This window comes from Talpa occidentalis, unplaced genomic scaffold, assembly GCF_014898055.3.
Source record: "Talpa occidentalis isolate TD23 unplaced genomic scaffold, MPIMG_talOcc4v2.1 talOcc4.2, whole genome shotgun sequence".
Classification (NCBI taxonomy): domain Eukaryota; kingdom Metazoa; phylum Chordata; class Mammalia; order Eulipotyphla; family Talpidae; genus Talpa; species Talpa occidentalis.
In genome coordinates, this window is record NW_023602073.1 from 116,582,608 (window position 1) to 116,596,335 (window position 13,728).

The 13,728-nt window shown below is 33.6% G+C and overlaps 1 protein-coding gene across 1 annotated transcript in view; it reads left to right on the top strand.

Moving 5' to 3' along the window:
• Positions 1-13,728, top strand: part of RFX6 (regulatory factor X6) — a 48,610-nt gene that overhangs the window by 24,587 nt on the left and 10,295 nt on the right. Inside the window, exons 7-12 of the mRNA XM_037520296.1 lie at positions 4,236-4,343; positions 7,664-7,741; positions 7,846-7,959; positions 9,397-9,446; positions 11,456-11,615; positions 12,818-12,962. Coding sequence (XP_037376193.1) covers positions 4,236-4,343; positions 7,664-7,741; positions 7,846-7,959; positions 9,397-9,446; positions 11,456-11,615; positions 12,818-12,962 — 655 coding nt within the window. The remainder of the gene's footprint in view (positions 1-4,235; positions 4,344-7,663; positions 7,742-7,845; positions 7,960-9,396; positions 9,447-11,455; positions 11,616-12,817; positions 12,963-13,728) is intronic.

Here is a 13,728-nt window from a genome sequence, read left to right on the forward strand (position 1 = left end):
TAGATTTATTGTAGCAGTATTTACAATAGTTAACATAGGGAAACAAACTAAATGTTGCAAAACCTGAGAATTTTAAATATTAAAACAAAGGACATTTACTTTGTTCCTTAGTATGTGTTACCTTAGCATTCTTACTTTTTTTGGAAAATGTATTATTCATAACACATAGAGCACAAACATAGTTTTTAAAGTAACCATAAAATAAAAACTCTAGCCCTACCTCATAACTTAAGGGAAGTCCTCTGTGTGCCTGCTCCAATTGCTTCCCCCTCTATCTGCCAAATGTTACTGCTTTCCAGAATTTTGTGTTAATCACACCTTTGTTTTTCCTTAACATGTCTTGTGCGTGTATTATTAAAACAATGTATTATTTGTTATTGACCCTATTATTTACTATTTACCCTGTATAGATATGGATTAATTTTTTTTCTAGGACTTTCTGTTTTCCTTTAACTTTAGGTCTTGTGATTCAGTGTTTATACATGTAGTTCTAGTACCTGGGTTTTTTTTTTGTTTTTTTTTTTTTTGCTTTGCTGGCTGGTATTCCGTTGTGTGAAAATATCGATCATAATGCATTTATTCATTCCATTGTTGATAGAATTTTTTTTTTTTGCTTGAGAAACAATACTACTATAAACATTCTCCAAGTGCTCATGTGTAGGAGTAGAAACCAGGTCTTGGAATATGTTTGTATTTAACTTCACTAGTTTCTATCAAGTTGTTTTCCAAAGACAGTTGTATGCACTATGTCTCTCCAGCTGTGTCAGCATTCCTTTTGTTCCACATCCTTATGGACACTTGGCATTGAATGACATTTTAGTTTATGTCAATCCAATGGCACATGTGAAATAGCATGTGTGATTTTCACTTGAAAATTGTTTTGATGACTTGAAAATATGAGCTTGAGTACCTATTTGAATTTTTATTGGCTAATTCTGTTCTATAAAATATTTGTTCAGATTATTTTATTTTTCCATTTTAAAATTTTGATTCTTAGAAGTTCTTTCTTAATTCTGGATATAAATCCCCTAGAAGTGATATGTTATAAAGCTTCTTTCTATTGGGGCATGGCTCCACATTGTGTGGAGAATTTTTTTATGATTTTATCAATTTTTTTTGGTATCATGTTTTTAAAAATCCAGATAATAACATTTTATTATCTGTCTATTCCAGATAATATTTTTATTTATATTCTTCTAAAGGCATAAAGCTACTCTTAATATTTAAGTCCTTAGTTCATCTGAAATTGACTTTTAAGTTTATTGTGGTAAAATACACATAATATAAAATTCACTATCTTAATCATTTTTGTATATTTAGTTCAGTGGTATTAAGTGCATTCATATTATTGTGCAGCCATCACCACAGTCTATCTCTAGAATTCTTTTTCAGCATGCAAAACTAAAACTGCATACTCGTTAAACAATAACTCTCCATTTTTTTCCCTGCAAGCTCCTCTGCTTTCTCTCTATGATTGAGATTACTCTAGGTACCTCATATATAAGTGGAATCATATAGTACTGTGTTTTTGTCACTGGTTTACTACACTTAGCATAATGTCTTCAAGGTTCATCGATATTATAGCAAGTTTCAGAATTTCCTTCCTTTCTTGTAAGGCTGCATAATATTTCATAGTTTATCAAATATATATTTGACTATGTATATAGTCAAATGTATATTGCATTTGACTTATCCTTTAATCTATCAGTGAACATGTGGGTTGCTTCCAAGGTTTAGCTATTGTGAATAATACTGCTATAAACATGAGTGAATAGATATCTCTTGGAGGCCCTGCTTTCAATACTTTGGAATACATACTCAAAAGAGGAATTACTGCATCATGTAAGTCTACTTTTAATTTTTTTGAAGAATCATAATAGTATTTTACAAAGTGGCTGTCCCATTTTGCATTCCCACCAAAAGTGCATAAGAGTTCCAATTTTGCCACATCCTCACCAATAATTATTTGCCACATCCTCATCAACAATTTTTTTTAAAAAGATTTATTTATTTATTTATACAAGCAATGGGTATAGTCAGAAGCACGGGAGGGTGAGAGAATTCACCAGAGCCAGAGCAGGGAACAGAATAGGCAGACTGACAAAATACACTGCTGAGGGGAGCAGCGAGTGGCAGGAGAGGTCTGCGCGCCGTGTGGAACCCTCACCAGTGGCCGAGGATTGAACCGGCACTGCAGAGGCTGTGGGCAGCTTGCAGCCCAGTGCTCAACTGCTGCACCACCAGGGGAGGCCCAACAATTATTTTTTCATATTAGTCATCATAATGAATGTGAAGTACTTCTTGCTTTCCAATTTTGTTGCCTTTATTCCTTTTTCTTGCCTAGTTGTTATAACTAGAACTTTCAACACTATGTTGAATGGAAGTGGCAAAGCAATTATTCTGCATTGTTCCTGATATTAAGAGAAATGCTTCCCACTTTTCACCACTGAGTGTGACATTTGTTGTTGAATTTTTTCATATGGTTTTTATTATATTGAAGTAGTTGCCTTCTATTTCTCCTTTCTGAGGCTTTTTATCATGAAAGGGTGCCAGGTTTTTTCAAATACATTTAATGAGATTATTATGTGGGTGGGGTCCCATTATTCTGTTAATGTGGCATATTGTATTGATTGATTTCATGTATGGAACCATCCTTGCATTCCAGGGATTGATTTTACTCGCTTGTAATGTGTAATCTTCTTTAATTCACTATTGAATTCAGTTTGCTTATAATTTGTTGAGGATTTTTTGTATCAATATTCACTAGGTATATTGTTCTTGTAGTTTCTGTCTCACTTAATATCCTGGCAGTGCTAGCCTGATAGAATGTCAGAGTGTTTCCTCCTCTTCAGTTTTTGGGGGATCTTTAAGAAGGATTAAAGTTAGTTTTTCTTTTTGTTTTGATTTCATTTTCATAGTGTAGGCTGTCTCCATGCCAATGTTAGCCTGAGGTATAAACTTAAGGTCCTTTTGGTTCTTTTCTGAGCCTGTTGTTTTTTTAAACCAGTGTATGCTCACTGACTCTCTAATTTTGTCCATAAAGGCAGTTGCTTTTGTATGTCTTAAACTTTATTGTCTGGTTCTCAAAGTAAGATAAAAAAATGAAGGGAGTGAAATGACTATAGCCCTTTAAATCTTCATGGAAGTCTCTTTAGCAGAAATGGAAAGTTTGCAATAGTTAGGGAGAGTGATATGCAATAATGGCTACTTCCTTCTGTGTCTGCACTTGTATGATTAGAAGTAGCAATCTGAGATCAGAACATAGTCCCCCAATATTTGGAATACAAGGTCCTTGTTACTCATTCTGATTTCCAAAAGCTGTGAGTAAGTTGCTACTGAGATTGTGCATTGCCTGCTATGGGATTGGAATGGGGGGCCTGGGACAGGTAGTAGCTGTTACTGAAATAAGAGCTGAAATTGACCATAATTAATTGCAGTTTATCATTCAAGCCTTCCTCTGGAAAACTATGGAAGTCTCTAATAGACTTCCAATTTAGCTGTGCCAGACCACTAGGCTACCAGTGCAGACAGATTCTGCCAGTGCAGTTGTTGTGTTGGTGGGAAGATAGATTCCTTACTGCATGGCTCCTTCATGAATATGCATTCTGTTTTCTATGTGGGTCTCTTTTGTACACATCAGCACTTATATATTATTTATTGTCACCTTTTCTAATTTTCTGAAAACTGCTAAAGATGTTTTCTCCCTAAGGTATTCAAAAGAGCAACTAACACCTCAATTTAGTATAGTGGTAGATTGAGGTGGGGAAGTACTGAGTACTAGTTTGGGAAATTCTACCATTGATAATCTCTGCAGCTGAGTAAGAGAATTAGCTTCTTATCTCGTTTACTTAATCCATAAATGAGTTTGGATTGAGCAGCTCCTGATCCTATTACAGTTGAAATAACTTCAGTAAATCTAAGGATCTAATGGACTTACTCCATTAACATATGTGAGTGAAAATTAAATCTCTTAAAGCTATAAAAACTCATATATGTTCAAGGCTAAAATCTAAAGTAGTAGGAAAAATATCCTATGAAACTATTTATGGTTGTAAACAATAATTCTGCTGACATGTCCAGTTTATTCAGTTACATGAGCTAAACAATTTACCCAAATCTCCTAATTTGTCATGGTTTGTAGAATGAAGAAGAGTAACATTTTGTAAGTTTTTATTTTACTAGAATTGTATTTTGGAGTCTAATAATTGATAATGATTTTTTTTTCTAACTTGTAGGGTGGCTTCACTCGTAAATATTCACTTAGCTCAAAAACTGGAACACTTCTTCCAGAATTCCCCAGTGCTCAACACCTTGTGTACCAAGGATGCATTGCTAAAGACAAGGTATCAAGTAAAGATACTTCTCTATTGACTCTCTGATATGTTGGTTCCGTATCTCAATTTGCTGGGAATCTCATGGCACTTGTAGGAAGCCATCAGAAATTTGCATAATCAAACATAATTGACTGATTTATAGGAGAGACAAATGTTTACTTGTATTGATTAAACACTTCCCAATTAATTTTTACTATCTCAATGATAATATATAATCACAAAGTGGTAAAATAATTCTCAAAGATATTTTATGTCAAACTAAATAACAAAAAAGAAATTGCTAGAATGTGTCTATCATATGTATTTTCCTTATTTATGATATTTATGTTTTCAATTTGTTCCCTTTAATAATTTCAGTAAATACTGTAATCATTGAGCACTTCCCAAGGACAGAATCTATCTAGGAAGATACCTAGGTCTATTTCTATCTAGGAAGATATCTAGATGAATGAAAGGACTATACTATGTGATCACAAAGGTTATTTTAATTCTGTGCTCTCTTACATTTGTAATCTATTTTGAAAGTTGTAGCAGGAAAAAAAACTCAGGATTCAGTTCATAAATAATCCTCAGTATGACTTTTCCTGTTCATATAGTAAAGTCTAAGGCTAAATTCTCCTCTATTTCTAAACTGCTGGAGTCATTTGCTGGGCACATACTGGCTAACTAATGGCAGGATCCCTTATTAAATCAGGGCATAAGGATTTCTATATTCTTTCAACTAAAGTTCATTTTCATTAACATTTGTGGAAAATACCTTTCATAGTATAGTCAGTCAGTTTTTATTTTTAAGATGCAATGAAAGAGCATTATGATTAACGAATGTGCAGCTCTATTGCTTTAGTAATGGGCTTTCTGTAAAAACAAATACTAAAAATAGCACGTAATAAAAACCTATTGATAAATAAATAGACATGCACAGTAACTTTTGCTTCATTCTGATGATAGACATACTTCCCCATTTAAGAACAAAGAACTGAAGATAATTCTCAGTACAGATTCCAAGCAAGCCTCTGAAGTATGTCCACTTCTAACTATTCTCTCCCAACACATTTCTCCAAGTTATCATATTCTTTTTTTTTAACCCTGTACATAGAATATGTGATATTATGACTTAAGATTTGATAAACCTCTGGTAAATGTTAACTTCTGGCAGTTTGGGGGGAAATCAGTGGGACCTTAGGAACACATTTCTTTGGGGGAGGGTATCATTAGGTGACCTTTATAGAGAGAATTGCTTACATGCAAATACATCAATCAGTAGTTTACTAGGTAAATATTCCTGGTGAGAGAATGGGGGGTGGGGAGAGCAACAAAGAAAAATATGGAGGTGAGGCACATTTTCTAATAGTTTGTTTCAGTTTCTCTGCTAGCCTCCAAAGGAATTTCTTACCTATGAACTTGAAAAACTGGTCTGTAGATTATTTCTCACTCAGGGATCAAGATGCATAAATAGCCCCTGGTTTCAAAGTTCATCCCCAGAGATCCCCATCCTGAGCACCAGTTACCAATGCTCCTCTTTGTCCTTTGAGGACAGCAGGGTCCTAACCTTTTATCTTTTGGCCAGTAACTAAGTTCCTCAGGTAACTTGTCAGTTCCTACAAGGAGGGGTGGGGCTGAAGCTAAGTATTTTAAGTACTTGCTTTCTTGAGGTAGGAAGGCTGGCGATTACCCAGTAGGAATTTACTTAATTCACCTCAGCGGTATTTGGGTGAAACTGACAACCTGCTTTCTGCCTCATCAAATGTCACTTAAGGCTATTGCCACCCCCTCACTGTGCTCACTAAACATTGCCTCAGTTCCTGTCCTCTGTGATGTCTGTTCTCAGAAAATTGAGCAAAGTGCTGTTTATAAAGAGTGCAAAGTATACTATAACTAAAGATTACTGTCTGAAGACTATGTGTATATTAAATAAATGAGTGAAGTACCAATAGTGTGATTAAAGTTTTTTATGCTACATGTGTAAAAGAATAAATTTTGACATAAATAAATAGAAATATATTAAAGATGAAATCTTATTTGTACTTTATAGGTTTTGGGTCTCAAAGGGTTAATTTTTGACAATAGTTATGAATTCTTTGTGCTGTTATTTTTATTTGTAAAATATGTCTTGTTGAGCCATCTGAAAACAGAGTATTGCCTAATGTGTAGAGCACATCTAAATGGCATTCTCGGTGACATATCCTTCTAGAGGTGTCCGGTAGTCAGCACACCTCTTTGGAAGTAAGTTGGTATTTTGTATGTCATTATCCCCCTCTGAGCTAGGTTACAAAGATGTGTGCTGTCACTTGACTGCAGGAAAAAGGTCAAAGAACAAAGGGTTAGGATAGGAACACTACTATCATCATCACTACCCTAGATACTATTACGATAAAAATAGTTAACATCTGTCAATTTCTTAACATGTGTTATAGATTATTACAATCGCTTTACATGTGATAATTCATTTAGTCTTTATAACTACCTTATTACATGTTCACTGCTATTATCATCTCCATTTTGCAGATGAGGAAATTAAAACACAAATGTTAAGTAGCTTGCCCAACATCTCCTAGCTAATAAGTGTCATATTAGACCTGACATTCAAATCCAGATAGTCAAAGGCAAAACTCAAACCTTTGACCTATAGGCTATCTTTCCATTCTCATAGGTCACACAATCATTAACAGGTAGGGAACTTACTAGTTTATAAAATAGAGAGTTTTAGATTTGAGTATTGCTGAATTGCTAGATTATCTAATTGTAATCCAGTGTAAATTTTAGAATATGCTTAAAACTTTAAAGCTGTGTGGTCCAAGTATTTGTGGTGAAATGGAAAAAATAGAGACTTACGTAATATATATTCAATGTTCAGTTTTTTGTGAGTCAATGTGTCATTTCATAACATTGTTAATTTTAGGTAATGTTTAGTAAGGTCCTATTGTGTACTAGGCATTATTCTGTGTGTCATATAATTTTACTTAATCTTAATACCATATGAGAATATGTTATTCCCACCATGCTTGAAGATTAAAAAGCTTGGGCCTCAGAGATAAAACAGCCTGTGCAAATGTGTGCCTGCTAAGTGGTAGAGTTCGATGTGGTCCATAGCTCCCTGCACAAACACCTTCTTTCATCACTATTTTCCTATTGTACTATAATTGTCCCTTTGCTTGCCTTGCTCCCTTAAATGCCTTCAAATATGATTTGTGCCTTTATTTTTGATTCTTCAGCATTAAGCCCGAATCTCGGTATATAACGAGAGTTTAGAAAACATGTTTTGGGTGAAAGAACAGATGAAAGCAGTGTTGAAAGGATGCTTTGGTTAAGATTTTTCTTCCTTGAAATAGGTTGATACCCTCATAATGATGTACAAAACTCACTGCCAATGTATCCTGGACAATGCAATTAATGGAAACTTTGAAGAGGTAAGGGTGACAAAGAATGCTTTGCTCACCAAATTCTTCTGTTCTCTCTGTGAGTTCATGTAAAGAAAAAATGTTAATGTGCACACTCTTTGTTCTGCAACTAGATCCAGCATTTTTTATTACACTTTTGGCAAGGAATGCCTGATCATCTTCTTCCCCTACTTGAAAACCCTGTTATCATTGACATTTTCTGTGTTTGTGACTCGATTCTTTATAAGGTAAGAACCTTAGAATATCTTAAACATGAATCATATGTTTCTTTGAAGAGCATTATAGCTAAAATTTTGCAAGATATTTTCAATAAACTTATATTTATTACTGAAGGTACACCATTTTTTTTCTAATGAGAAAATAAGCAGCTTAATAGTGTATGTTTAATGGTCTGTGTTTTAATATAAATTTACATTCAACAAAAAATCAAGTTCTGTTCAAATTGAGAATGATTGCACTGTGACACACTAACACATGAAAACTTCATTTTAATTAACTGTTGAAGGTATTTTCAGTTTAAATAACACAGTGTTTTTTTAATAATATCAATGTTTGGGCAAAAAGCAGAATTAATGAATTCTGCTTTCATTAATTGAAAAAAAATCTTAGAAATTTCTAACTTTAATGTGTTAATGTCTTATTTTGTTTTTGAACCAGGTAAGAGTCCCCATATGTCCACTAAGGTGTGGAGAGACACCCTGAACAAAGCATAGCTAGTTGCCTTCTTGCCAAGCTATTATTGGGAGAGGGGGGGAACTCCAGAGAGTTTGTTCTTTAGTCAGAGCTGCAATAAGGTCAAAGCTGAGGGAGAAACTTTAGTGCAATCTGGGTACTTTGAAGCAAGCGTGTGTACATTTACCTGTTAAATTGTCATTAGGAAAAGCAAAAGCTTTCCTTTTAAAAAATAACCTGAGTCAGCAGGAAAACCCAAACTGTAGCCTTGTTAAACATTAAGAAAATAAATTCCTTTTTTTTTTCCTTTTTAATTCATGTTAGTTGCAGAAATGAAGCAAAAACTAAATAGACTCAGCTCAGAAAGCAACTTCTCAGAACAAGACTTGATAGGTAGGCTTGAACCAGAATGGAGGAGCCCATATTCTCATCCTCTGTTCTCCCTCCTTCAATGAAGTATAAGAATTGAGAAGTAAGCACAGTTTATTCTCTTCCTTTAGTTCAAATTCAATTTGAAGAAGGACAAAGGAGTAGAAAGATTATCTCATTTTCTGGGTTGAATAAGATGTCTAAGAATGAAAATGTTTAGTTGGCAATAACTGATTGTGATAATAACTGCGTGAGAAAGTAACCAGAAAGGGGAAGAAAGATGACTGTTTTTGTCACCCACATTTAGGACTTAGTCTAAGCTCTTCTCTTCAAATTTCCTTTTATTCCGATAATTAACTCTCTACCCAGTACATTAGTGTTATCTTCTTAACCCAATATTACAATATTTCTAAATTTTCTCCTCCCCCATGCACACACGTGTGCACACACACTCACACACACTTACCTCATGCATATATTCATTTTAGAGCTAAAACTCTAATTTCCAGAAATCAATTAACATGCTGTTCTCTGGAAAGCAAGGAATAAAAGTATTGCAAAATAATATGTCTTTGTATAGACTATTATATAAGGATTTATGTTAATTTCTCTGCTGTATTAAGGTTCTTACGGATGTACTCATTCCTGCAACAATGCAAGAAATGCCTGAAAGGTACGTCCAGTCCATAAAATATGTAGTTTCTTAGTATAGAGTTCAATCTTATACATTATAATAAAGACATTAAGCTGAAATTCATTAATTTACCAAGAAAATTTCCCTGCTGCTGTTCTTTGTAATAACTGCAAGATATATGCTTCAACTCTTATATTTGAATCTCTGTGAACAAATTGCTGTAACAATCCAGAAATACCTTTAACTTGACAACTGCCCTGGTGAAAAATATTTAAGTGTGGTTGACCTTTGGGAGACTGAAAAAGTTCTTCAATGAAACTGGCTAGAGGAATATAAATTGGAAAAATCAATGACAAATAATGATAATAAAATCAGAAAATTATTTTATTGTTATTAACTTTGGTCTTAATTGCAAAATTAATTGCTTTCTTTCAATGAAGATAAAAAATCTCAAATTGAAATGATACCTGAAGATTTTTCACAAAATTTTTTGTTATATAAGAGCAATAGAAACTTGAAAAAAAAAGAAAATTTTCTTTGAAAACAATGAAATCATCAAATTTATTTTGGAATTTGGGATACAAATAAATGTAGACTAGACATAGTACTCAAAAAATACATGTTGGCTAATAAATTTTAGTTTGGATTTACATTTTTCTCTAGATTATTTATAAAATAGTTGGTTTAAATTATCAGCTTTTGGTCTGTACGCATGTAATCTGTGCTCTGAATTAGGTACACTCAACACTTCCCTGTCACGGCAAAATGTCCCTATTTACTTAATATCAAGCATGTGATTTATAGTAATAATAACAGACCTTTATTAAATACAATGTGGGTTTTGAGACTTTACATAAATTATTTCACTTAATTCCTATTCAAGCCTGAAAGGGACTGTTTATGTACTTGTCTCTTAATTAATTCACATGTATTGTAGATTGTGAAAAATGTGCATAACTGCATTTAAAAATCACTCATAACTCATTATATTCTTAAACTCTTAGTTATTATCTCATAGACTTTTTTCTAGGAATATCTTTAAATATACACTTTTTAAAAATGGAAACTGAAGTATGCTTACTATGGCAATATATTATAAAAATCTTTCTCTATCAACAAGTATACATCATTATCTTTTTAAATGGTTGCTTAGATGTCCAACTTCTGAAAAGTGCTATACTTTTATATAACTAATTCCTTATCATTGAACAATGGAAATTTTTACACACAACTTATCAGACTATTACAAAATAACTATTATGATCCCAAAATAACTATTGTGAGGAAATTAGAAATAGAAAAAAGTTTATTTATTCAATATCAGCAAATTAGTAGGAAGCAGAGCCTGGATTGTAGTTTATAACTGTTTAATTCCAAACTCTCATTGCTTTTCCTGTACTATGTCACTGCTCTCCAACACACGCACCACCCCACACATACTTAAATCTGTTTTGTTGGGAATATGTGGATTGTTGACTGATTTTTAAATTTTGATATAACATACACAACCAACATTTGCAATTTTCTAAGTAGGTTTCTATAAATTAGTACATTTTTTGATTGTTTATCCCACAGTTATATTTGGGTTATAAGAATATTTCTCTAGAAACTAATATTAAATACCTGATATGGCTTTATGATCCCAATGTGATACTTCTCATGGAACCAAGATAAGGGAAATTATTTTCATACATTTCCCCAGAAATATTTATAAAAGTGATTGAATCATGAGTTAACTTTAATAATCAAGTATTATTTATTTGACATTCTCTGCATGCCAGACTTTAATCTAAGCACTTTCTATAAATGATTTCATTTAGATCTTATAATAATCCTGTGACATGGACATTAAACTTATTCCTGTGTAACAGATAAGGAAATTGATGTTGGAGGAGACTGAGGATTTTGAGTAAGATGACAAGTGGCAGACCAGGGTCATGTCTGACTTTAAAAATTAAGTTCTTGAAACTATAGAATAGTATCCCTCCAGTAAACTACATTGCATTGTGAACAACTCAACATTTAACACATAGGGCTTTTTTTTGTAGTTTATTAGCAGACATAAGAAATTTTGCTAAAAATTGGGAACAGTGGGTTGTTTCATCCTTGGAAAACTTACCAGAAGCTCTAACTGACAAGAAAATACCCATTGTACGAAGATTTGTATCTTCTCTGAAACGACAAACATCTTTCTTGCATCTTGCTCAGGTACGTTGGTATTTCAGTGACCAAGTAAAAAATCAATCTTCTGATAACAAAGACTGAGGAACTTTCAGAAACTGGAGACTAGGTAGGCAACCACTAAATGAAATGTGAGATTCTAAAGTGAATGCTGGGCCAGAGAAAGGATATTAGTGGAAAAACTGATGGATTTTGAATTATGCCACTACTTAGTGAATAAACAGTACCAAAGTTTGTTTCCTGATTTTGGTAACACACAGTAGTTATACGTTGAATGACATATTAGGAGAAGCTGGATAGAGTACATGGAAGTGCATTACATTATCTTTCCATTTTTTATGAAATTTAAAATTATTTGAAGATAAAAAAATTTAAAAAAAACCTTCTGATGCAATGTAAAATATAAAATTCTCATTTTCCACATGAATCCAACTTAAAAAAAATTCAGTTTATGGGAAATGAACCCATGTGATATTTGACGTGAAGCCCTCAGACCCAAAACCACTGGATCTCTTAAATAAGGAGGGGAAAAAAAGTAACTCTTAAATTAGGAATACATGTTTATATATTGTGAAAATATATTTTCCCTTTCCTCAAGTGATTGCTTGATTTATGAAGGTTTCTAGCTCCCTAAATTTTATTTTTATATTTTTTGAAGATTTATTTATTTATGCATATAGGAATTGGGGTACAGGCCAGAGGTGTGGGGGTAAGTGGATTCACCAGATATAGAGTGGGAAACAGAACAGGTAGATAAACTGAAGTACACTGCTGAGGGGAGCAGCGGGCGAGTCAGGAGAGGTCTGCTGTGCCATGTGGGTAGCCCCCTGGTCGGGGCTCAAAATCACACTGAAGAGGCTGCAGACCACTTCATAGTGCTGCACTTAACCCCTTGTGCCACCAGGGAGGCCCCTTTTAAAAAATTATTTTATTTTTTAAAAGATTTATGTATTTAGCTCCCTAAATTTTAAGACTGACACTTAAAATAGCTCTAGATAAGAAAGGTAACATTGCAAAATCTTTATCTCATAACCATGAAAAAATTATTTTCTAAGTCCAAAAATAGTTTTCAGAGGTGATCATAAATCTTAGATATTACTTTAAGTTAAAGAAACAAAAAGTTATTTCTGACATTTTTCCTCTAGAAACTATTTCTCTAGCAACTAAAACTTTCCTATAGATAGACTAGGATGTTATAGCTTAGTGTCTTTTTTGCTTTTTCTATGCAGATTGCCAGACCAGCGCTCTTTGACCAGCATGTTGTAAATTCTATGGTATCTGATATTGAAAAAGTTGACTTAAATAGTATTGGGTCTCAGGCCCTTCTCACCATTTCGGGCAGCACAGATACTGAATCTGATATCTACACTGAACGTAAGTCTTTTCTCTATTTAGAGCAGGTTCCCAGCCTTGGCACACTTAGCATCTTGGGTGGGATGCTCTACCCACTAGGTGCCAATAGCAGCCTCTCCCCAACTGTGACCACTAAAATGTCTGTAGACTTTTTCACATGTTCTCTCAGACTACAAAATCACATTTGTTTAAGAAACCCTGGTTTCCAGGACCATTCTTAATAAAATGTGTCCTCTAAAACAGTATTGATTGTGGAAAACTGAATAAATTTAGTAAGTTTAAGAGGAAAATTAAAGTCATATAGATACCTAATGCCTACAAATAATCTGGAAATAAAATGGTTTTGAGTTTAGTGAATTTTTTCCAGTTTATATTGCATGTATACACAATTCCATGTATTGTAGATTTTTGGTATATGATATGTATGAATGGTATCACCACACAATACTGTTTTTCAAAGCAAAGACACCCTGCTCAGATGTGGACCCTCTCACAGAGCCTGCCAAGCCAATAGACTAGACAAGCAGGTTCAGTTTTAAGTGACAGCAATCCACTCCTCTTTTCCCCTCCTATTTTTCTCCAGAAAAAAACCAGTGCTATAGGCCACAGCACAAAAAATGGACTGCTCTCTGGGGGACAGTCCAATCTCAATCCTGCTTTCTATTTCCTCATATAAAATTATATTACCCTTTGAGAGTCAGTAAACCTCAAACACTAATAAAATGATAGTTCTAATCTTCCCCTTTAAATTTTACATGATAAAGGATTATTCGTGTAAGTGGTTCAA